At 33.3% G+C, this 25534-nt stretch overlaps 1 protein-coding gene across 1 annotated transcript in view; it reads right to left on the bottom strand.

Annotated features, from left to right (window-relative positions):
* FNBP1L (formin binding protein 1 like) overlaps window positions 1-25534 on the bottom strand; it is a 122038-nt gene that overhangs the window by 8714 nt on the left and 87790 nt on the right. The window contains exons 6-11 of the mRNA XM_065872358.1: window positions 18316-18420; window positions 14664-14792; window positions 12712-12858; window positions 10870-11073; window positions 1921-2030; window positions 319-451 (exon numbers count right to left, since the gene is read on the bottom strand). Of these exons, the coding sequence (XP_065728430.1) occupies window positions 319-451; window positions 1921-2030; window positions 10870-11073; window positions 12712-12858; window positions 14664-14792; window positions 18316-18420 (828 nt within the window). The remainder of the gene's footprint in view (window positions 1-318; window positions 452-1920; window positions 2031-10869; window positions 11074-12711; window positions 12859-14663; window positions 14793-18315; window positions 18421-25534) is intronic.

Here is a 25534-nt window from a genome sequence, read left to right as displayed (position 1 = left end):
GAAAGAGAAGCCACCGCAATGAGAAGCCCACGCACGGCAACAGAGAGTATCCCCCACGCACCACAACTAGAGAAAGCCCTCACGCAGCAACAAAGACGCAACTCAGCCAAAAGAAAAAGAAACAGAAAAAAAAAGAAAGATTATGATACCTTACTTTTAGATTATGGTACCTTACCTTTAGATCATAATGATACCTTACTTTTAGATCATAAACTCTAAAATAAAATATTTGAAGATAATTCTAGCAAAACTCAATCTATCATAATGAAGTTTATAAAAATGAACTTATCTTAGACAACTGCTAAATAACAAATCTACCTCATTCTTGTGGATTTCCATTCGCAGGCGGTCAATGTTATTCATGGTCTCTGCTAATTTAGGCTGCAAACTCCCTGGGTCCCCCATTTGTGGATTTTTCTCATATACATCTTTCATTTTGTTGAGTGCTTCTCTGAAAATGAGCAGGAAGACATAAAATTAAACATTTACTTTACCTGTTCCCAGATAAAAGAGTTTCATTTGATTCTGGGGACTCACATGCAGCCTAATCGTAAAAGTCGTATCTCTTTAACTTTAATCAAACATTACCTGATTGAAGATAATCTGCACGAAGCTGATCATGTATATAGTTAGTAATTTATGGAGGCAGTCTTTTAAAACATTTAGAATTTAAAAAAAATGATTTCATTTCTCATTTCTTGCTTCCTAAATGAGATTATATATATTTAATCAAGGACTGAAAGAATATTCCTCAATATTGTTAAACTCATCATGTCCCAAATCAAACTCATCATATTCTCATCCAGACACATTATTCCACTGATGTTCCTTATCTTAGTTCACAGCATCATCCTCCTCCCACTCATCTATACCATCTTTAACTTGCCCCTCTCCCTCTAAATTCAAGTCATTCATCCTCTTCACTTCTCTAATCATATCACTATTACCATATCACTATTATATCACTATATATGCCTCAATTAGCTCTCCTTGGCTCTAACATCTGACATTACTAACACTCCTTAATACTCTTTTCTTTCTTGATTTCCTGGAGGTTACATTTTCTTTTCCCTTCCCTTCACCTCTGTCCCATTATTTCCCTCACTGATTCCTTCTCTTCTGTTTATCCTTTAAATGTGTTACATAAAATGACAGAAATTTCTTCTCATCTCATCCTACAGTTCTCCTTTTTAAGGGTGATCTCTTAATGCTTTGTTTTTTCCAGTTTTATTGAGACAAAATTGACTATTTTAATATCTTCAGATCTGACTTCACCTATCTTCAGATCATTCTCAAGTATGAATCTCTTCAATCACTCATGTCAGTTTAAGCTCCAATTTTATCTTCAGTGTAATAACAGATAGTAAGTTACCAATCCACTGTAATAACCCTTTATTCATCATATATAAATCTCTATATTCACTAAAACAAAACTGAACTAAAAGAAACTTTTAATAAAATTGAAAAAAAATTAAAGCTACGCATGAATCTGAAGCTGTAAGTAATCAAACACTGTTTTCCAACATTCTTGCTGCAAACAAAATAATTATAGCCTCAGATTTCTACTGAGCTCAATTTATATCTTAAAGCAAAATAAAAATTTATCAAAATATAAGAGGTAGTTAGTGTTGGTGAAACTACTCTTGATAATCATCAAACTATTTTGAAAATTTATGTAAGGCATAAATATATACTATTAGCATCCAATAAGTAATCTGCAACCTAAGAAACTCTAACATTTCATTTTAAAAATATGACAGAGCACAATTTTCCTAAGTTTAGGACTGTATTTTTCCCTCAAAAGATATTTCAATTAGGATGTATAATTTTTAAGCCTTTTATACATCACATTTAAACATATCATTCAAAGTAGACTCTGAAAGGAATAATGATGGCAGACAGAACTTAATGGGAAAATACTTTTGGTCTGATTCTTTTTGTAGTTCTCTGTTAAGTTCATCGATGCGCTGCTGTAGTTTTTTACGTCTCTGTTCTGGTGGCAGATGACTGAAATCTTCTAGTGCTGGGCCCTGAAAAGAGAATCTAAATCATTATAAAAGATATTTTCATGAAATTTTATTTCTAAAATATACTCACTATAAAGTAAGTATATCAATTTTAAGTTTAATTTCAAATTAGCCCCAAACACCTCCTTTTAAGAAAAAGAAATCTACATAAATATGTATGTGTATTAAAACAATAGTATTGAAGAAAGAGTTCAGATGCCAGTCACTTTTTAAAAAATCATGAAATAGAATAGGTAAAAATATCAGCAGATACAGATAATTGGTAATTATCAGTATAACATTATATTCAGGTCTCGGCAGAGTTAAAATAAATACAGATGAACCTTCTTACAGCAATAACAATGAAATGGAAAGACGTAACATTTCTCACTTATACAAAGTATTTTTTAAATAAAATACTGCACCACATTCCCAAATCAAATCTATTGCTGTGATACTCGGGATATTACAAATGTTCAGACTGAAGATATGAAAAGTTTATATAACTGAGTTAAACAACTTACCTCATAAAGGCAATATAACTAATGAAACATATTTTAATATTACACAGTCTGAATGATTATATTTATTAAACCATTCATTAGAACCGAAACATACTTGATCATTAAAAAATAAAAGGTAGAACTATCCACCAAGTGAAATGTAAGTAGAAATTACATTCCAATAAGGAATTTATTTTCAATTATCCTTTGTACAACCAAATAGCATACCTCAGTTGTTCTTGAAATAAAGACATAATCCAAAGAAAGATAAAATCCTTATTTAGGAAGGATGCTTAATGTCTAAAATTTTTTTAATGTTTCGATATTCAAGAAACTATATCATTTAAGAAACAGTTCTAGTATTTAGATGTAACTTCTGATTCAAATGATGTCTTTCTCCTCTTAAATGTTAATCATGTCATTGTTACCGTAGTTATCTTATTAGAGATTATATATACAACCAGACCAATGTTAGCAACTATTGATTCCATTTAACATGAGCCCATATTTATGTAAGATTTTACATACTCAAAAATTGTTGAAAATTATTATTCTTCATTTTTCTCTTTAAAATGGGGATTTTAAGAATATGCAATTCAATTTTTTAAGTGTTGCTGAAGTGAGCTCCCACAACAAATGCATCCTTGCTCCTTGAACCACTGACTCCTATAACACATCTAAATAGCTTTATTTCACCATCTAGAAGAGTGCTTCCCTTGCTTTTAAAAAAATAAAATTCACTTTTCAGGTAAGCCATGATCAAATGTAACATTTAATTCATAAGAAAATTTTTTGCAAATGGCCTGAACATTATGGACATTCAACAAGCCTGTCTACAAAAAAAAAGGAGGACATCTTTTCTAAGTGGCTTTTGTATTTTAATCTACCAGTCACCAGAAATAAAAATCTGTCAATCACCCAAATCTGACCTAAATAAACAAATGGCAAAATTTCCTACAAGGTGTCTTTAAATTTAGTGGTCAATTATCAACGTAAGTTGTCAGATTTAATCTAATTTGGGGTACAGGTATATAATAGTTTGAAAACTATTATATTGTACCAAAAGTAAAACTTTCTTATTTATATTTTTAAATTTAATGAAATGAAAAAACACATTTCAATATTGTTTTTTTGATAGTATTATAATAAACTCACAATTACCTATAAGTAAATCCTCCAGATTTCCACTTATCATTAATCAAACTTGTTCTCAAATTTATTAACAGCAGATAGCTAGGTACTTGCATTTTTAATATCCCATTCTGACATTATAACATATTCCTTTATAGAATATGAGAACTAAACTCACTCTACTTCCTACGGCTGTAAAAGAGACTCTGAGACATTTAAAAACCTCTCCTACTACATGGGAATTCATAAAAGGCCAAACTGCAATAGTCTGAAAAAGACTCATTTGTTTTCCAAAAAATGAGAAACTACATAAGCACCCAATAATTTTTACATTAGGTCTTCACAATGCAGTTCCATTAATTTGTTTGAAACATATGTATAAAGGAACATCACACACATGCACAAGCACACATGCGCACACACACACGATATTTAAGTTATTTGTGCTTTTATTCCCATTCATTAGTAGACAAGAAGAAAGCACTGACTCTCTAATGAAACTAGCAAGAAATCTTTCTTTCTTACATTTTGGAAAATCTAATGATTCTTGTGATAAACTACAAATCAAACTTATATGACCTTTTTAAAGAGTGTTAAGAAAAATCATTTTTGTTTAATTTTTCTTTTGTAAAAACATAAACTTTTGTTCTACCACGTAACTTTTAAAATGATGTTTAACTATAATTTCATTCTCTGTAACATGACAAAGACTCCACCCAATAACATTTAAGAACTTAATGAGTTACAGTTAACCACATTATTATTAAATTTTATGACATCAGAGGTACTGGCATGTGTTGGACTATGGATTAAATTATAAAAAGAAAAGACATACAAGGTAACATGTGGGGGATGTACGTTACCACTTTGTTTTGAATTAAACAAAACAATGTTTTGTGATTATTTAATGTTGGCACAGTATATATAGATCAGCACATAAGGCTTACCATCTTCACCGACCACTGAATAGTTCAATGGAAAACAGAAAGAAATGGTATATTATTCACATGAAACCATAATACAGAAGATGCAATAACTTATTCTTTTTTTTACAATATTAAAATAAATCATGTACATTTCACAATCCAAACAATTATGCCAGAAAAACAATTTTAACCACACTTTTGGGAAAGTAAATTACTTGCAAAACAAAATATACACTGATGATAATGGGCAGATATTTTCCAAGTGCAACTGAAACGCAAAAGTAAATAGTAATCATTCTATCAGTAAACACATATTTTCTTCTTTAAAAAACAATTTTTACATAAGTGGATTTCACTTACATAGCTGTTCACTCTCAAAATACTAATATTTGAGAAGGTGAATATAAAAGATTTAATATTAGCCATTTAAAATAAATATTAGATGTAGTATTAAAGAATGGAATACTTTTCCCAATGCATTAAACAAAACACCATTATCTGAATTATTATAGTTCAAAATACTGTTTTGAATTTAAATATACTATGGGTCAGTAAGGGTAACATTTCTACTTTAGTTTTAAGGTGCTATTTTTAATGTACGGACACATTGAAAAACACACTATTATCAAAATAATAATGAGCCACCCAGATTCAAGTTTCCCATACATTATTTGCTAATGGACACAAACATATGGGTTGAATTTTGCTTTGAAGATATAGCTTCCATTTCTCAGTTTTCATTCTGAAATCCATGTGCTCGAAAAGCAACACTAAAAATACATAACTTCAATTTTTAGAAAACTGGTTAAAATTTATTCTTTCTGAAAATGCGAAATGACACAGCACAGAGTCCTCTCATATTGTGAATATATATATACGCATGTTTATATATCACCCACATTCTATGAGTTACCAGGATTCTGCAACTGGCACTGCATCTGTCTGCCATCCACACGTGTATACATGCACATGTGTGCACACAAACACACTCACACACACATTGTGACCCATAATACTCAGTAGAGCTTTGCAAAGTTCATCTTCATATCCATTTCATTTGTTTAGCGGCCTCTAAAATTTTTACTTGTCCCTATTTTCTAAGTCATGATGTTTTAGAGAATATGGAAGATGTCAGGTAGAATTTCACATAAAAAATATAGATTTTAATAAATAGCTGACAAAAATATCTACCCTTTATCTCTGATGAACTGGCCATATATATTAATGGTTACGATGATAAGAAAAGATGACATACGCTATCCATTATCTTTCCAAATTAAGCTTAACATTCTTTAGACTGTCAGTAGTTTCAAGGAACAAAGACCACAACTTATTTTGCTATGACAAAATTCCTGGTAAGAAGATTAGAAGGTTTAAATTTTAAAAAGATATTTATGGTCTTCTATAAATATTATTAAAACAAAATCATACAGATGATAAGAAACAAAATAGGTAAAGCATTTGAATTTGTCTTTTATGATAATCTCCACCAGCTAAATTTCTAAGTGATACAAATTATTTTTTCAGTTTCTATATTAATAGTTTTAGAGAAAACAATAATATAATTATAACTGAAATAAATGCTTCAGTTTTTAGCTAACCTAGTTTTACTATCAATTAGAAAATAAATTCACAGTTCATTAACCTTAGATTTGGGGATATTAAAAACTAAAGTTCTTTGTAAAATATTAGAAATATATTTTGTCTTTTTTTTAAAGCAATTCACGTTCAAGAGAGAAATACTATACTCTCATATGCAATTTTCATATCCCTGTAAATAGAAAATTTCACATACCCACTATATCTTAATAAATACATAAGGGACCTAAAAAGGAAATCAGTCAGGCAATTCAAATTATTATGTGTATTTAATTTAAAGATAGGAAAATCCTGAGAACTGTATTCTGGATAAATAAAAGCTTACAAAAATGACTCTAGAAGTCTATAATATCATGAATAATTTAAAACGAAAACATGGACTTGATACTGCTAGATAAATATACTTCTAAAAAAAAAAAAAAGGAGTACCCAGTAAGCTCTAATGAAGTAGTTATAGAGTAAAAATTATTCATTTTTATATTAAGTAGTTAAATTTGGGTGGGCACCAAATATCTATTTAAGGTTAGATCTTGATGTCACAGAAGGAAATTATAAACCCTCATCCCTCAGAGAAAGTCTACCAGTACCACCATCAAATTCAAAAACACTGGTCCAATATAACATTTCTCATATCCTTAAAGATACTGCAAACTGTATACAATAGGTTTTCTTAAGAATGAAAGAAAAAGAAATTATAAATTTTTAGAAAAGCCAAAAGCAGGTACTTAGGAAAAATGATGTAACAAATATAGCTCAAAACAAGAGTTTCTGCTTTGAATGGTACAACTCATCAGCTTTACGAAACCTTAAGACTTTGTAAGTTTAATGGACTTACATGGAAATCCATATAAAAACACATAAACTGGCTTCTTAAAGCTTATCTTCTTTTTCTATATTGAGAAAATTCTTAAGTGGAAGAAAACATAATTTCAAAATAGTATCTAGTAAACTACCAAATACCAATCAAAATAGAAAGAAACTTCTCAATGCCAAGGTAATAAACTTTACTTCCTGCTCTAGTCTCCAATCTCTAGTTGGTTTGTCATATTTTCCATCTTGCATACTGCTTTTTTCTTTGGCATGATAACTAATAATAAAAGTGGGACCATTTTGGCCTTCTGGAACTAGCCCCCCACCCCCCCCGCCAAAAGTACTAATATTTTAAATTAAAGCAATATGTGGAAATACGAGAAATAATGACCCCGCAGATACTTTTAAGTTCTACGGTTATAAAATTCTACCAAGAGATTTATTCAATAACAATGAAGATGGCACATATTTAAGCTTCTCTCTCCAGGGCTCCCAGTTCTAACTGCCTAAACTTTTTTCAAAGAATTATATTTACTTCATACCTCTATGACTATATTGTGTAGGGTACTGTAACTGGGCCTGGTAGACTCGATATGTAGGACACATACGTGATTACAAAAATATGGCTACTAGAAATTACTATTTGTAATTTCTCATGATTTACGAAAAAGCATAATATTTAATGAAGTCTAAGTCATCAAAGAGAAGAAAGATGGGAATTAATTCTACTCTATTATTCAGGCAATAGAAATCCCACATATGATTTCTTAAAGTCTTTTAAAACAAGTGATAAGAGCTTTGAAAAGTGATAACAGGCACCTATGGTGCTTGTAGGTATAATACAGACTCATTCACAGGGACTTTTCAAAATGTCATGAAATTAACCTGTATCATTCACATACAGAATTAGAAAAGGTAGACGCAAAGAAGTTCATGTCATTATAGGAAAAAAGGAAGTCCCAAAAAGAACATAATACACTAGGATATTTCTGCTGCACTACTGATACCAATTGTTTGTCATACTGTTTCAATGGAAATGTAAATAATAATGTAATCTTGCCCTAAATTAATGTATCTTGTCCACATGTGGCCAGAAGAGAAACCCAACTAAAGCAATTTGAAGATAGAAAGGGCTACAAACAGTGAGAAACACACAGGCTAGACAGAGAAGGAAAAAGAAGAAAGAAATGAAAGGGAGAGAAGGAACAGAGGGAGAGAGGAAGGGAGGAGAAGCAGGGAAAGGAAAGGAAGAGAGAGGGATTGCAAGGAAGAGTGAGTCCAAGAGTGAGTGTATTGTTGTTAATGATTAGAGTTCTTATGACACTACTAGACTCTGAGTTCTCACTGGTGGGTTATCACACCTATGTTTTTTATATGTCCAAATGCTCATACAAATCTCATAAATGTATCTAAATTATGAGCTATGAATATTACAAACACGGTCTTAAAATCAGATCATAAAAGAAATTAGACTAACATAATGAAGTAACACTAATTTATCAGTAGTATAACATTTGTTGCTAAGAAACAATTTAATATTTGCTTTTTACTATTCTAAAACTTTTCATTTGCAGAGTATCTTTAGTTTTAAGTAAATGCCAAAGGCTAGCCTACTGGGGAAAAAAAAGGAAATATTTGGTAAAAAATACTTCCTGTAACAATTACTCAATACAAATTCCATATAACCATTACTCAATACTATCTAGTATCTTTATAGGCTTTACAACTTACAAAGTACTTTCTAATATATTATCTTAATTGATCTACAATCTTGATATTTAACATGCCTATCTTTGATTTTTTATTTAACTATTGGAAATTGTGTTTTATGCTTCTGAAAGTAGGGCAATTAAAATTAAAATAGAACTTGATTTTTTTTTGCCAACAAAATAATACTTTATAAATTCGCAGAGGTCATTAGTGACAAATTATTACATGAGTAACTCCACTGACAAATTACTGAAAGTCTTAAAAATGTAAATACATTACAAGACAATGGCGGACATATGACTTCACATAAACAACAACAACAAAAAAAATAGCTAATATGATGGTACCCAGCACCCTCTTTATAATACCATTCTTTTATGGGTGAGCATTTCAAATGTTATAAAGAGGAGTTGTTTTTAACTTGAGGGCAGCTATACTTAATTCTGTCGTGTTTTAAACTACATATATATAGGAGAGAGCCTTATAATGAGGGTGGAGAGTATTAAAAGCCACAGTACACACACAATAGGCCATCATGCATTTTAACCCATTATTAAACTTACCCCTCTTTTGAGACTTCTGAAAGAAGGAATTCTGGGCTTCCCTGTTTTTATTTCATTCATACAATAATGCACGGGCTCAATGGAGAATGTGAGAAACTGGGACCCATTAGGAGTACTGGATGTGAATAAACTAGTAGGGGTTAAGGGTGGGGACTGTGGCTAATATGGAAATAAAGAAAGGAATCAATAAGCCAAATGTGCATAGCTTTTTTTCCTAAATGAAAATTCTATTTTTGGCAACATACTTTTTACAAAATATATCTCAAATAAAGTTTTCTATAAAAATATTATAAGAAAGTTAACATAGCTTTGCCAAAACTGTCATTTTAAAAAGTCAAATTTACTTTTAAAAATGTACCACTTCATCACTTTTTTACAAGCTGACAGACTGAAAATATAGAGTATATACAAATTATAAGGTTAGAGAGAGCAATATGACCTAGACAAAAAAATTCTCTTCTGATTTCTAGAATATTAGCACCACCTAGTTAGTTACACTTAACCTATAATACTTGTCAGAGATAAAGGTAGCAGCTACAGTTAAAGTTATCTAAATAGTCAATGTCTATTAAAATAAAATATTAAAATTGTAACTGATTATCATAAATAGGCAAAATAATTTCATTACGTTGTGGCCTTCCTCTCAAAACTGTTTCTATTTCATCCCTGTTGCACCTCATTTTTTTAAAAAATTTCAGTATTCCTTGTTTTTCTAAGCTCTCCTAGCTACTCTGATCTGACTTTAAAAAAAGTCTCACCTCTCAACTTCTCAATGGGACAATATTATGAAAAGCATGAATAAAGCTTGAGTTAATTATAATTGTGCTTTTAAAGATATTTACAGGTATATTATAATGAGTTAAATTTTATCTACATTCGTATGTCAAGATCAGAAAAATGAATTAAAATAATCATGTATACTTTAATACAGAACATCAAATTAAAAGTACATATCTATTCTCCTACTGATTATGACACTTTATAGTCATTAAATTGATAAGAAGATTAAGCACACATCTATTCCATTTGCTCACCTGCTGAGCTAAATTTATCTATCTAAAATAAACAGCACATTAAAAGATGGGTTTCAACAGGAGGTTAAGAGAGATTCTCTTAGTAAACTAGAGATTTTTTTACACTTCAAATAACACACGCATTGAGCCCTTCCCATTAAATATTCACATGGATAATAAAAATAACCTTATTAGTATGATCTATAAGACCTAATCTGACATTTTATTATTGCTGTGGTCAATCATTCATTCCAACTGAGAACTGCAATTTTTGTGATCTTAGAGTCAGATCATAATGATTCTGAAAAAATTTGAACTGAAACTACATACAAATGAAATTTCAAAAGCATATAATTTAAGAGATGTTAACTGCTTATTTAATATTTTTACTCATTTTTATATGGCAGTCAAATGTTAAATCCAGAAATAATTTTTACTATTAAGGTACAAAGTTCTATGTTTCTACTAGGTGAAAAGTTAATTGAATCATTCAAATCAAAATATTTATTCTCTATTAATAGTAAACCATTATCCATTCAATACCTACATCATTTTAAATGACAAACTAAAACAAAATTATTAGCATAGAGGAATTTTATGACTTTTACCTTTGGCTTCTTTCCAAAGAGCCACAACTTGCCCTTGGCCTTTCCTACTGTGGTTTTGGCATCCACCTTCCCACTTTCCTGTTTGGATGCACTGATAGTCCCATCAGAAATGGTTCTATAAATATGCTGACTGTAATCTTCAAATGGAAAGTCTCCTGGAGGTTCAAATCCGGACTTAAAGGAGTCTACTACCATCTGAGAGTCCTATACACAAGAAACATGTTTTTTTTTAACCATTTCATTTGCTTATGATACCATATTAGCTTTCAAAAACCTTAATCTGTGTTAGAAAACAACAAATAAAAATTTAAAGAAATAATTCTACAATACTTATTAAAGGTTTAAAGTGAATAATTTCTTCCTGTGAATATGTAATAAACCATAAATGTTTAAATTCCTATAGAAAAACAATTTACAAATTACTACTTTATTAATTTGTAATGTTCACGGATGTTTTCACTCCATGGTTATTCTCAAGTAGAAATTCTAAGTTTTAAAGGAAAAGGGTTTTCTGTTTTACAGGATGTCTCCAAAGAAGGTGACCTATGGAAAAGAGGAAAGGGCATCTAATTGTAAAAGAGGGTAAGAGACAAGTAGAAAGGCTTTCATTCACGCAACAGGGGAAAGGATAAATAAAATATATTAAAGACATACGAGGAAATGTTAACAGAACAATGAAAAAAGACCTCACAAACAATACTGAGTGCAAAAATTAACTCTGAAATAAAGTTTAGCACCATTTACCCAAAACTTTAAAACTCACATAAGTGTTATATATTGATTTTGGACATACATACCTCTATATGAATGTTCTATTGACACCTTAAAATCATTATTTGCAAACAGAATACTTTATCTCTACAAACTCCTCCCCCACCCCTACCAGCTCTCCTCTTTTATTCCCTATTTCTGTTGGTAGTACATTTTGCCTATCATTTAGTCAAAAGTCATCCTTAGGTCATACCTTACTTTTTTTTTGTCACTAATGCCACCCCCACCAATCATCTGCTAAAGGGTAAGAAGAGGGAGAGAGGAGGAGGACCTAACTATATCTGTAACCTTGGATGCAGCTATACCAAAATATAAATGTATGTTTGAATTCCCAAAGAACCCCAAAATCTTCTTTCCTTTTTTAAATTTAAGTCAGAATTCTGTTACAGGAAAGACCTTCACTCATATAAATTTTAGTCTAAAATACGTAGTACATATTTGGCACTCCCCAAACACTGGTTCTCTTCTCTTCCTTTTCCCTCATATCCTCATTTTGTTAACCTTAGCTTCTCAGTTACTAAATCAACATTTACTGAAAAATGACCAGGTACAAGACCTTTTCTAGACCTTAAGATATAATGTGATTAGATTTATTTCTTCAAGAGGAGCAGGGCTTCTTGAAGGCAGTACCTTCTACTCATAATGCCCTCCTTTTCTCTTGAGCCATCATTCCATACACTCCTCAGGCTTCAAAATACAGCTCAAGTACCAACTCCTGTGGTTACAAGCAACTCTTACAACTCTAGATCTGACCATTTCCTTCTTTAAACTTTCACTAGACTAACAGTATCATACAGTTTGTAACATACAGTTCATAGGTTAGTTATACTCTTGGAGTAGAATTGAAAAATTAGTGGGGAAAGGAAAGAGAAGCATTAGAACTCTTTCCTTTTAAACAATTAGAATTTTAGTGTTTAGAATGATCCTTACAGCCCAAAGGAATCTGGCAATAAGTTACTTCTACAGAATATAACTTAAAATCAGCTAACCATCAATTAATTCCCCCCTTTCCCAATTCATTTCACTAACTTAAACCAAATATATTATTCAAATTAATTATAAAACACTTACTCTTCTTTCGTCAACTGATTTTGCTGCAAGAATCATTCCTTCCAAACACTTTGAAATGATAGGAATAACTTTGCGTTCTGAGTCTGCAAATCCTCTGTAACACTCACTGAGTTTAATAGTCCTTCTTTCATCCATTTCTTGTAGTTGCTAATAATTAGAAATTTAAAAAAAAAAAAGGAAAACTGAATTTTCTTTTCCTTCTGAAGCAGCCCCCTTCCAAAAAAAAACAAACCCCTAAAGATTCTACCCTAACAGTTACACTGTTGTAAATACCTTTTAACAAGTGCTACAGACCTAAAGTACTTAAAACTTGAGGTCTGTGAAGTAGCAAAAATATATATATATATATATACAAGGCTTTTAGTATATCCTAAAACCAGGTGACAACAGTTTTCAAGCCTTCTAAAGGACCCCCTACAGGCTACCAGATCTCTGCCTCATACAACCTCCACCATTCATTCTTCAGTCAGAGCAGTTATTGTTGTTTATGCTTCTAGGAAAAGTTTCGTTTTAACACAAAATTTTGACGCATTTTTTTTTCCTTTTTAAGCAACTGGCATAAAACATATACAAGGATGAGCATTCTAAACCCTTAAGTTAGTTCAGAACATTTTGGTAAGCTCTGACTGGACCAAGAATCCACAGTTGACCGCATACCAATGGGTACCCAAACCTACCACATTCTACAGCTCAAAGTGACTATTGAAACGTTGGAGACATAAGAGGAAAAACAAGAAGCCACAAGGTCAAAGTGATACATGTATGGAATCCCTACAATTCAAAAATTCATTGGCACATGGCACTAAGAATTATGCCAGGACACAATTATACCGAATAACTTAAAGGCATTTTTTGACACTTCTTATTTGTCAACAATGACCTTTCTTCCTCATAGGAAGCAACTACACTGCTGAAGTCCCCTAGCTTCCAAAGCCTTCATACTACTTTTTTCCTCTTTACTTCCCAAAGCCTGGCAATTTATTTTGAGACCTGCATTTTCACAAAAGAACTGCGCCCAGCATCACAAAGTGGCAAGACTGCTCCATAGCAAAGGACAAACAAAAGGATCAAGCCCCAAAACACAGAAAAGCAGTGGATCTCCAAGTTAAGGTCTCCCCAGAATACGAAGGCATAGCTGGTAAATTTAGAAAAGCACCACTGAGTGAGGACAGGCTGACTAGATGCTCTGGATTAAATGACTGAAATCTGATACCCTCTCTAGTCCACCACCTCTCACTATGCTTCCTTTGTACTTCTAACTTGCCTCCAAGAAAAAAAAAGGTGTATTTGGACTGACACTCTTTTCACAAAAGCTCTGCTCTCCCAGGTACTACTGTTTTCAACACTGTTTCACTAAATCCCTTTTCTCTAATTTCTCTCCTTTCTAGAATAGACGGTAACATAATTTAACCTCCGGAGTCCTTACCTGAGGGCCGTTTGGCAAATAGTATCATCAAATGATGATGGATGGGATTTATAAGCCTGAATTACATTTATGATCTGGCAGCTAGGAAGATAAGCAGGCAAAAACCAGGCTAGCAAATGCATTTCTTAAGTTTTATTTCTGCCATCTGGACTAATGCCAATGATTCTGTTATAGTGTCAAAAAGCTACATCCAAATTCTAAGTGAGCAGACTACAATACACAATTCCAATGAATTCTCCCATCTCATAAGACTTAAGAATGTAGTATTAAAATTTATCTAGAAAATGTCATTGTTTGAGTGAACTGTTTAATATACTACTAATAAATCTCTAGAAAAATCTGTGATTTCAGTCAGAAAAAATCTACTTTTCACATCTATAATCATAAATTTCTTATCACCAATCTTGATGACTAACTAGTGAATCTAGAAACATTCTGATTGATGCCTGAAATTTTGAAGTTTTACATTTAAAGACTAGCTCTTCCGTATATAAAATTAGGTGAATTTCACATCTCTAAATTTTACCTTGTAAATCTGAGGAATCACTACGTAGAAATGTTTGTGCTGTTCTCCATTGAAGTTTTGTAATTGTGCAGCATACTCGTTCTTATTTTCGTCAGCCATATGTGTACGTAGATTCAACTGCTGTTTAGCCTAGAAGCAAATTGGTCCAAATCATCACCAACGACAAGACGAGCAACAAAATCACAGCTAATTCACTTTTCTAGAAGTTATACTAAAATGAGACTTTTTCTAACTACTGATATCATTTAAAAGTAAAGGAGAGGCTTACAGATCTTATGGCCAGTCTCCCTGTTGCAATATTCCCTTTTTCTTACTGCAATAATAAATCCTCCCCCTTACAATAATCCATGAAAATAAAGTTTCTCCTTAACAAATTCAGATTTTTTTAATTAAATAAATGACAACACTATGGTTTGAAATAGTAAGCTTTTAATCAGAAGAGAAAAATAGCATCAGGAATAATTTAGACAGTTACAAAGTTAGCAGTAAAACATTTCTTTAAACATAATCCAGTTATATCCAACTCAGAACCACAGTGAAACCAAATAATAGTAAAAATGGGATTTGGGGATAATGTAATGCTTAACAATAATTTCTACTGCTATACAAATCCACAGGTACTTTATCTAAGGAATGCTTATTTAGAATATAGTTCTGTTCATCTCAAGGAAGGTCTTATAGAAATGCTTTTTGAATGAGAATATTAGTACCATCTACTGATTCATTGGTGAGAACATCAGAATATAAACAGCACAAACCTAGATTTATTGGAGGGGAATCTAAACAATTTTCTCAATTGTTATAAAGTAATAGAAAAAAACAAAATAAGAATTGAAAAATTTTCAGTGTTCCAACCTATAAATCATGTTAGATGAGAGTGCTTTGAAAATTATATCAATAAAAGCACATTGTGAATACACTTCATTATTCTAATTCTAGTTTTTACAATTGTAATCCCTAACCTTCTAACAGTAGGTCTACAAGTTAGTTCTTCTGAACTCAGAAACAAACCGACCTACAGAAATACATGGCAGTCAAGATCTCAGATAAGTCCACAAAAATCCATTTAATCCACAGTGTACTTGAAAATTAAAATAAATAAGTACTATGAAAACTAAACACCATGGCCGAAAATATTTCTACAGAAAAATACACTTCAAGTTCTAACCTGGGATCGTAAGTACACATTCATTCACTGCTTTCCCTTTTCTCCCTCCTCTCACAAACTATGATGGAATAAAAGGTTTCCAGAATATTCCCTACCCACAATGGTTCTTTCAGGGGAAGCTCCTCATGTTCCAAGTCACTGGCTGTGACTCCCAAGGCCTGGGAGAAAGGCTCCAGCAGGTTATGTAAGAGAATAAGGCTAGAAGCTAAAACAATTGACACCTTCCCTGCCATATTCTGGGTTTCACATCTACTGCCTTTCCTTTCTTTCTTTCTTTTTCTTTTTATATTTCATCAAATTTTTTTAAATTTTAATTGTGGCAAAATACACGTAACATAAAATTTACCATCTTAATCATTTTTAAGTGTACAGTTTGATAGTGTTACATATATTCACGGTTTTGTGCAACTGACTTCCTTTTCTTTAGGAAGATACTCGGCCTGCTCCCTCTTCACCTGTTTTTTTATGCTTTATTTTTAAACTTTCATAAGTAGTTACTTGAAACTATGTTACCTTCCCTTCCTGGTCACTTAAAACAGAATTCCTCTACTCTCTGGTATCTAAAGTAAAACCTCAAAGTTTTCCTAATTCTCTAATAATTAAAGGGGTTGCAAACAAATAAGAATAAAAAAGGAAGATATAAACATAAAAATTCTGAACTAGTTAGGTGAAACTAACTAGTAGACATGTTATATCTAGATTTCAAGATGTCTGACCTGTCTCTAAAGATATCTTTATAGACAAAATGAGTAAGTTAAAAATGAGAGCCCAGTTAAAGAGTTCGCCTAACTTGCCTAGTACATAAACTATGTATTCAATTGATGTTTGATAGTAAGTCAAGGGAGTTCTTAAGGAGTCAATGTCAACCACCAAGGAAGTTTCCCATATATAAAATAGGGCTGTTTGCAAGTGTTGTGGTCCACATTTTTATCAAGTAATGATAACACATTATGTGTATGACATGATACCTGGAAGGAAATTAATATAGTGGATGATCAAAATCAGGATCCAAAAATCTTAACAGCAGGATCAAATCTAATATTGATACAGATGTAGCATATACGTTTAAAAGACCAACAGTACAAGTTCTGTCTGAGACACATATTCTTATACCACACCATATGTGAAAAGACATGGGGATTTCAGTTAACCATAAACTCAATGAGAGTCAAGCCAAACAATGTGGTTGCCCAAAAAGTTGATATACATTTAGGGTATAATTAACATAAATTTAGTGTTCAAAACAAAGGATGTAATTAAACTCAGAACTGATCAGACTGAACTATACCAAATTTGAGGTAACAAAGAATATTGTTTAAATTGGTATCCAAGGAAAGTAGTAACTTGAAGATGTCTGAAAAGTAACTTGAAGATATTTCATATGTGCAATAGGTGAAGAAACACAATAGTTCATCTAGGGGTAGATAATCTGCTACAAATATCTAAAAACCTATTTTGAGAAAAATATAGATTTGTTATTTTTCTGGTACCTCAAAGAAACTAAAGCTGAACAGGGAGACAAATGGGGTCAATATTAAGGAAATGGTTTTTTTTTTTAAAAAAATGAACAGACTATTTTAAGACTCTATATTCCCAATAACAGGGAACTTACTATCATAAGAGATATGTTATTAAAAATAGGGTAGACAAGATAAACGCCATCATAAGTTATACTAGAAGAACTTTAAGGTAACTGTAACCTGAAATGTATATGATTTTGGGGTTTTTAAAAACTGGTAAAGAAAATGGAAGGTAGAAAATAAATTATTCCTTTCTTCTTGCTTTTCCTTGTTCTGATGCTATAGGAAATTACAAAATTCTAAGGAGAAAATATACTAATGTTGGGCCTTTGTATATACAAAAACATGGAGTAAGGTTCATCTATTTTTCAAAATCCCAACATTTCAGCACTATCACTGGGTCAAATGTCCTAAGATAAAGAGCATACAGCAGGGGAGAAGGAGAAGCTAAGCAGCAATAGTTACAGGGCTGATCCTACCAACAGTAATGTTACAGAACATCTGGCCCAGAATCAGTCAGTGAATGACAAGAGAGAATTCAGTTTTCCAAAATGAATGACTGAATTAATCAAATAATAAACAAATAGTTGATATCACACTTCTGACAGTTTTATCATGTTTTCCCTTCTGTATACTTGGGAAGCACACTATCCAGCCTCTATTTGCATACCCCATCAACATACCTTAGACTTTCTATCTTATTTTTAAATAGGATAGAAGCTCATTCCTAATAGCAACTATGTCTTTCCTATACACTCAGAATGCAGTTGACATTAATATATTAATTTTATTCTAATTATTTTCTCAGACCACTATGTGTAAAGTATGCAAATATTTGTGTATCTTAGATTTAGATGTAGTGTATCTCTTGAGGAAACTCTAATACCAACACAAATATTGTAACTACTCTCCATATGCAAGTAATAATATTTTGATATTAAAGTCAGTTTGGATTATTTCTTACCTTTTCAACATCTGCCTTGGTTGCGTTAGTATCATTATCCAATCTTTCATAACTCTGTTGTGCCTTCTCTGCCTCTCTACATTCTCTTTCAAATTTCTTTTTACTCTGTTAAAAAAAATTAAAATGTGGAAAAATAAAGTTAGATTTATCTCATTTAGAAGTTAACAAATAATACTAAAATTTATATGGAACCATAAGAGACCCAGAATTGCCAAAGTAATCCTGAGGAAAAAGAACAAAGCTGGAAGCATAACCCTTCTAGATTCCAGACAATACTATAAAGCTACAGTTATCAAAACAGCATGGTATTGGCACAAAAAAAAGACATGGATCAATGGAACAGAAAAGAGAGCCCAGAAATAAACCCACACACCTACGACACACCTCTATGACAAAGGAGTCAAGAATATACAATGGAGAAAAGACAGCCTCTTTAGCAAGTGGTGTTTGGAAAACTGGACAGCTACTTGTAAATCAATGAAATTAGAACACTCCCTCAACACCTTATATAAGAATAAATTTGAGGGCTTCCCTGGTGGCGCAGTGGTTGAGAGTCTGCCTGCCAATGCAGGGGACACAGGTTCGTGCCCCAGTCCGGGAAGATCCCACATGCAGAGCGGCTGGGCCCGTGAGCCATGGCCGCTGTGCCTGCGTGTCTGGAGCCTGTGCTCCGCAACGGGAGAGGCCACAACAGTGAGAGGCCCACGTACCGCAAAAAAAAAATGAATAAATTCGAAATGTATTAAAGACCTAAACATAATACAGGACACCATTAAACTCCTAGAAGAGAACATAAGCAAAACATTCTCGGACATAAATCACAACAATACTTTCTTAGATCAGTCTCCTGAGACAAAAGAAGTAAAAGCAAAACTAAACAAATGGGACCTAATCAAACTTAAAAGCTTTTGCAAAGGAAAGCATCAACAAAATAAAAAGACCTATGGAATGGGAGAAAATGTTTGCAAGTGATGTGACTGATAAGGGGTTAATATTCAAAATATATAAACAACTCATACACCTCAATATCAAAAAAACCACCCAGGGCTTCCCTGGTGGTGCAGTGGTTGAGAGTCCGCCTGCCGATGCAGGGGACACGGGTTCGTGCCCCAGTCTGGGAAGATCCCACATGCCGCGGAGTGGCTGGGCCCATGAGCCATGGCCACTGAGCCTGCGCGTCGGGAGCCTGTGCTCCGCAACGGGAGAGGCCACAACAGTGAGAGTCCCACATACTGCAAAAAAAAAAAAAAAAAAAAACCACCCAATCAAAAAAAGGGCAGAAGACCTAGACATTTCTTCAAAGGAGACATAGAGATGTCCAACAGCCACATGAAAAGGTGCTCAACATAGCTAATTATTAGAGAAATGCAAACAAAACCACAATGAAGTATCACCTCACACTGGTCAGAATGACTATCATCAAAAAAGTCTACAAATAATAAACACTGGAGAGAGTGTGGAGAAAAGGGAATTGTCCTACAAGGTGGGAATGCGAATTGGTGTAGCCACTGTGGAAAACAGTATGCAGGTTTCTCAAGAAACTAACATATGATCCAGCAGTCCCACTCCTGGGCATGTATCCAGAAAAGACGAAAACTCTAATTTGAAAAGATACATACATCCCAATGTTCACAGTAGCACCATTTACAATAGCTATGCCATGGAAACGACCCAAATGCCTATCAACAGACAACTGGTTTAAGAAGATGTGCTATAGGGGCTTCCCTGGTGGCGCAGTGGTTGGGAGTCCGCCTGCTGATGCAGGAGACGTGGGTTCGTGCCCCGGTACGCGAGGATCCCACATGCTGCGGAGTGGCTGGGCCCGTGAGCCATGGCTGCTGAGCCTGCGCGTCCAGAGCCTGTGCTCCGCAACGGGAGAGGCCACAGCAGTGAGGGGCCCGCGTAACACACACACACAAAAAAAAGATGTGCTATATATATACAATGGGATATTACTCAGCCATAAAGAAAAGAATGAAATATTATCATATGTAGCAACATGGATGGACCTGGAATATCATACTAAGCAGACTAAGTCAGACAAATATTATATGATATCACTTATAAGTGGAATCTAAAAAATAATACAACTGAATGTATATACAAAATAGAAACAGACTCACAGACATAGAAAACAGACTTATGGTTACCAAAGGGGAAAGGGAATAGGGGGATAAATTAGGAGTATGGGGTTAACAGATATAAATTACTATACATAAAACAGATAAGCAACAGGATTTACTATACAGCACAAGGAACTATATTCAATATCTTATAATAACCTATACTGGAAAATAATCTGAAAGAATTTATACATAACTGAATAATTTTGCTGTACATCTGAAACCAACACAATATTGTAAACCAACTATACCTCAATAAAAAAGAAAGTAACTTTAAGGTATTGCCACTGTGTATTGTGTAAAATTACACACTACAAGTAAAATTTTTCTAAATTAGCAAAGAATTTTACTATTACAAACCATGTGCCTTAAATATCAGACGTCATAAGACTGTGAAGAAAAAAAATCATAGGCATGACTGAGTTAATATTTATTATGTATCTCAATCTCTTTATAATAAGAAAAATAATCATATATATTTTGTAATTTTTTATTTTAAGCTCATCTTAAGCATGACTTTTTTGGTTTGTTTGGGGTTTTTTGTTTGGTTTTTATATGTTTGGTTGATTGGTTTTGGTGTTTGCTTGTTTTCTTTTCTTTTTTTTTTTTTTGATGGAGTCCCAATGTAGCTTAGAATGTGGAAACATCCCTCCAAAGTGGTTTTGTGTTGTTTCTTCCAAGTGTCCCAGGAATACCATCTGCCCAGAATGACCTCTAAAATTTTTTTAATTCAAATTAGTATGACTTTGCAAAACCTATTCACAACTGAGCATATATTTACTTTCCTGTGTATTTTTTTATCCTGAAGTTAATGTCTTTTTCTAAAAAATCTGCTTTAGTTTTCAATGTACTTTTCTCTAATTCAACCCTAGTGTCCCCAATTCTTTACATCTCTCCTCAGTTAATTCAAACATATTCTGAATTCTATCAATTTTATCTTCTTAATGAAATCAAGAACCCAGAGGTTTGTAACCTGTTAAAATTTGAACTGGTTACCAAACTAGGCCTACTGAATAACTGTTACCTTGGGATTTCCCTTCACCATTTCCTGGGGATTCCTTTCAATTCTCCCTTAATTCGAATCTCCTATTTCCTAGTTCCACACCTGCCCCTTTCTTGGTTCATTTCTCTATTTTGCTAGAACACATTCAGCAGTAGCTTCCTAAAAGAAGCTTCCTAAAAGAGATAATTGTTTAAGTCTCCATGACTGAAAATGCCTTTCCATCTATTTTAATTGATAAAATTTGGCCAGGTATGAAACTCTAAGTAGGAAATCTTGTTTCTTCAGAAATGTAAAAGTACCACTCCACTGTCTTCTGGCTTCCTGATCCCATTCTGATCCCTGATCCTTTGCATAAAATATGTTTATTTTGTTTTGTTTTTTCTCTCTGGAGGTTGGTAGGATCTTCTCTCTCTCCTAATTGTTCTGAAATTTCATGAAGATATGTCTTGCTGTGAATCCACTGTGCTGAGCACCTGGAAAATCCTTTCCATCTGGAAACTCACGTCTTTCTGTTCTGGGGAAATTTTCTTGAATTAATTTTGCCTATACATTTTCTATGTTTTCTCTTTTTTAAGATGCTTATTATCTTGAAAATGAACCTATAGGATGAGTCCCTCTAATTCTCTTATATTTTCTCTCATATTTTCAATCTCTGTCATTTTGCTCTACTTTGAGAGATTTCTTCAATTTCACTCTTTCTAGTGAGCTTTTCATTTCTGCTACCATAAAGTTCTTTTTTGTCCTTTATATGTTCCTTTCTTTATAGTATCTTGTTCCTACTTCATGGATGTAATAACTTCTCTATTCCCTATGAAAATGTTAATAGTTCTGGGTTTTGCTTGTTTTTGCTTTTTAATTTCTATTTCCTTTCACAGTCACTGTTTCTTCAAAGTTGCTTTTTTTCCTGCATACTAGTTTTTCTGCATACTCTGGTGTTTACATTAGATTTTTTTTTAAATGTCTGGGGATACCTGCCTATCTGCTCTTATTTTAAAAGCTAATTGGATTATGGCCTTTTCCTCTACAGTGATAAGGCCAGGCAGTTTCCTTGGAGAAACCATGGTGCCTGTATCTTTAAGTCTTTCCTCTCAAACTAATTAAAATCCACAGAAGAAACTCTTCCAATTTCTTGTCTGGAAAATATATGCCTTGCTACCTGTATTCTGAGAATTACTCAGAAGAAAGCACAGGATGTCAACATTTTCTATTTACCTAACCAGTTACAATGTCAATTTCTTGTCTTGAGGATTACAAAACTATTCAGATAGTGCAAACCTCATAACTACAAGGTCGAAAGGTTTATATTTCTCACAGGATACCTCCTACTCCTTGACCTTCAGATAGAGACAAGGTTCTTCGCTACCTCCCTTGGCCAGTAGGCAGAGTTCCTGCCACCTTTCACTAAAGGTTTAGTCCTTCAGAGTCTTTATACAACTTTATACAGGGATTTCAGTTCCAACTCTCCAAACATACAGAGTTAAAACCTAAACTTTGTCAGTGTGTGAGTACTAAACCCCAAGCCCTTAGCAAGGTCCTGTAAACCATACCCCAAAACCTCTAGAACCACTTTTCAAATGCCACTGTATCAGCTCACACAACTATTGCTCTGGCTTTTAGTTTACCCTTAGTTTCCAGGGTAAAAATTTTAAATGTACTTACTATTTTTATTAGTATGAGATATCAAATGAGATACATAAAATTTATTCAAAGCATAAATATATCTGAATATACATAATATACAGAATGTCACTTTCCTGTGAAGATTAAAATTAAATTTCCACAGTTAATTCTCTGAAACTCAGTTCAGAGCTGTGTTTTCAAATTGACCAGCTATCTACTAATTTTGGTGTAATTTGAGGCAACTCATATACAACAATACTTTTTTTTTTTTGCGGTACACGGGCCTCTCACTGCTGTGGCCTCTCCCGTTGCGGAGCACAGACTCCGGACGCGCAGGCTCAGCGGCCATGGCTCACAGGCCCAGCCGCTCCGCGGCATGTGGGATCTTCCCGGACCGGGGCACGAACCCGTGTCCCCTGCATCAGCAGGCGGCCTCTCAACCACTGCGCCGCCAGGGAAGCCCACAACAATACTTTTATATTAAGTGTCCTATTGTTTGTGAAAAAAAATCTACCTACTAATTTCCTTGCAACAGCAAAAGAATCATGAGTACAGTAATATTAAAAATACTCCTTCCCTGAAAGATATTATATCATTATACAATACAGGGATATACTCCAGAAAAGATTCTCCTTTCTTCATCCTTTGTGTCACAGACTAATCAACAGCCACATCTACTCCCCTATTCTTTCTCAGAAGAGCCCACCTCCCTGTACGGAGGCTGAAAAGAGCTGGTAACTTGCTTTACCAGCCTTTCCACAGCTGGGGCATGGTCAAGTAATCTAATCTTGTCAAAGGCACCCATGAAGAATTCTGCTGGGGTTTTCTGGGAAAGCTTTCCTTCCCTGATAAGAGGAAACAGAAGAGAAATGCTTCCTCTCTCCTGCTTCTGCATGCAGCTGAATGAGGATGTGGTGCTTGGCTGTTTAAATCAACTGTTGACCATAAAGGGACAAGCCTGAGGGAAAAGGCCATGGTCAAGACAGCAACGTGGACAGACAGAAAAAGCAGCCTTGGTGACATCACTGAGCTACTGACCAACTCTAGAACTGACCTGTTTCCAAGCTTTGTTCTTATAAACTCATATGATCTGTTACTTGGAACCACCTGATAGACCTGCCATTTCTGATGCTTCAATCTTCTCAATCTCTGACCATTCCTTCAAAATCTTCTTCACCGGCTACTGTCTTCTGCCCTCAACTTAAATGTCAGTGGGGCCTATTTTGTTTATCCTGGGTTAATAACTGTCTTTAAATTTTTTTTTCTCAATGTTCAATACTCTGTCACTAATTCAAGCTTTCTCTCCTAGTTCTTTAAATATCCTCTCAATTATTGCAAACATGTTAGGAATTTTACAATTTCGTTTTCTTGATTAGACATGAAGACATGGGACTATAAAAGGCATCCTGCACATATTTCTACATATTACACAGAAATTATATTTGTGTCTCTTTCTTATTAGACTGCAGGCTCCACAAAAACAAGACCATATCATATTTGCTTTTGTACCAGACTCAATACATGTTACAGATGCCTTCAATAAACATGAGTTGAGCTGAATTCACCTTTATTTCACAATATTGTTAACGCCTTAAAGAAATCTCTCCTACATTTTTTGACACTTGTTTTTTATGACCCTTATGACTTTTGCTTAATAACTAACAATTGTTCTAAAGGTAAGTCAGCACATATCAACAGGAATGATTTGTGTCTAACTCCAGTTTTTAAAGGGACCAATAACTCATGAGTGTAGGAGTCTGTTATTTTGTGCAAATGAAAGACACACATACATACACATTCATTGGGTGGCAGATACTAAGGATGCTAGTTAAGGCAATTTAAAATTTAATAAATGTAAACACTCCCTAGAAGTCTTTCTGAAACCAATTAGAAAGAAAATCAAAACAAAAATGAAAAGAGACTATTAATGTACCTAAGAATTCTCAATCAGTACTGGTGATTAGAATTTACATCAGTGACAGTTTATATAGTAAAAATTTAATCTAAGCTTTTAATCCGTGCCTTTAAAAAAGAAAGAAAAAAAGCTGAAAGCTGTGCACGTATATGCATACGTTTTTTTTTTTAATCTCAGACTTGTCCTTTTTCCAACAACCACAAGCTAAATTAACATGAAAAACTCCCTTCAGCATAATTTTCAAGGAATACAGTGTCCATCATAAAAATATGCAGGGAAAGAGTAAACTGCTTGCTAACATGAGGGTTCAAGAAAGAATATTAACCCTATACGACAGCACATCATTTGGCATAACGTTTTAAGTAAAGAAGATAAAATGTTCCATGTAAACATCTTGGTTTTCAAATGACTGTATGCCAGAATATTTAAGAAAAACCACATTAATAAGTACCTCTGGAAAGTTTTTAAAGTAAATAATTATTATGCTTTTATAATTTTGCCCTATAAAGTACTTTATTTCCTACAGTAAGATAGTCTATGACCAGCAGCCCAGTACTA

Source organism: Phocoena phocoena, chromosome 1 (genome assembly GCF_963924675.1).
Source record: "Phocoena phocoena chromosome 1, mPhoPho1.1, whole genome shotgun sequence".
Classification (NCBI taxonomy): Eukaryota; Metazoa; Chordata; class Mammalia; order Artiodactyla; family Phocoenidae; genus Phocoena; species Phocoena phocoena.
This window is presented reverse-complemented; position numbering and strand designations above follow the sequence as displayed.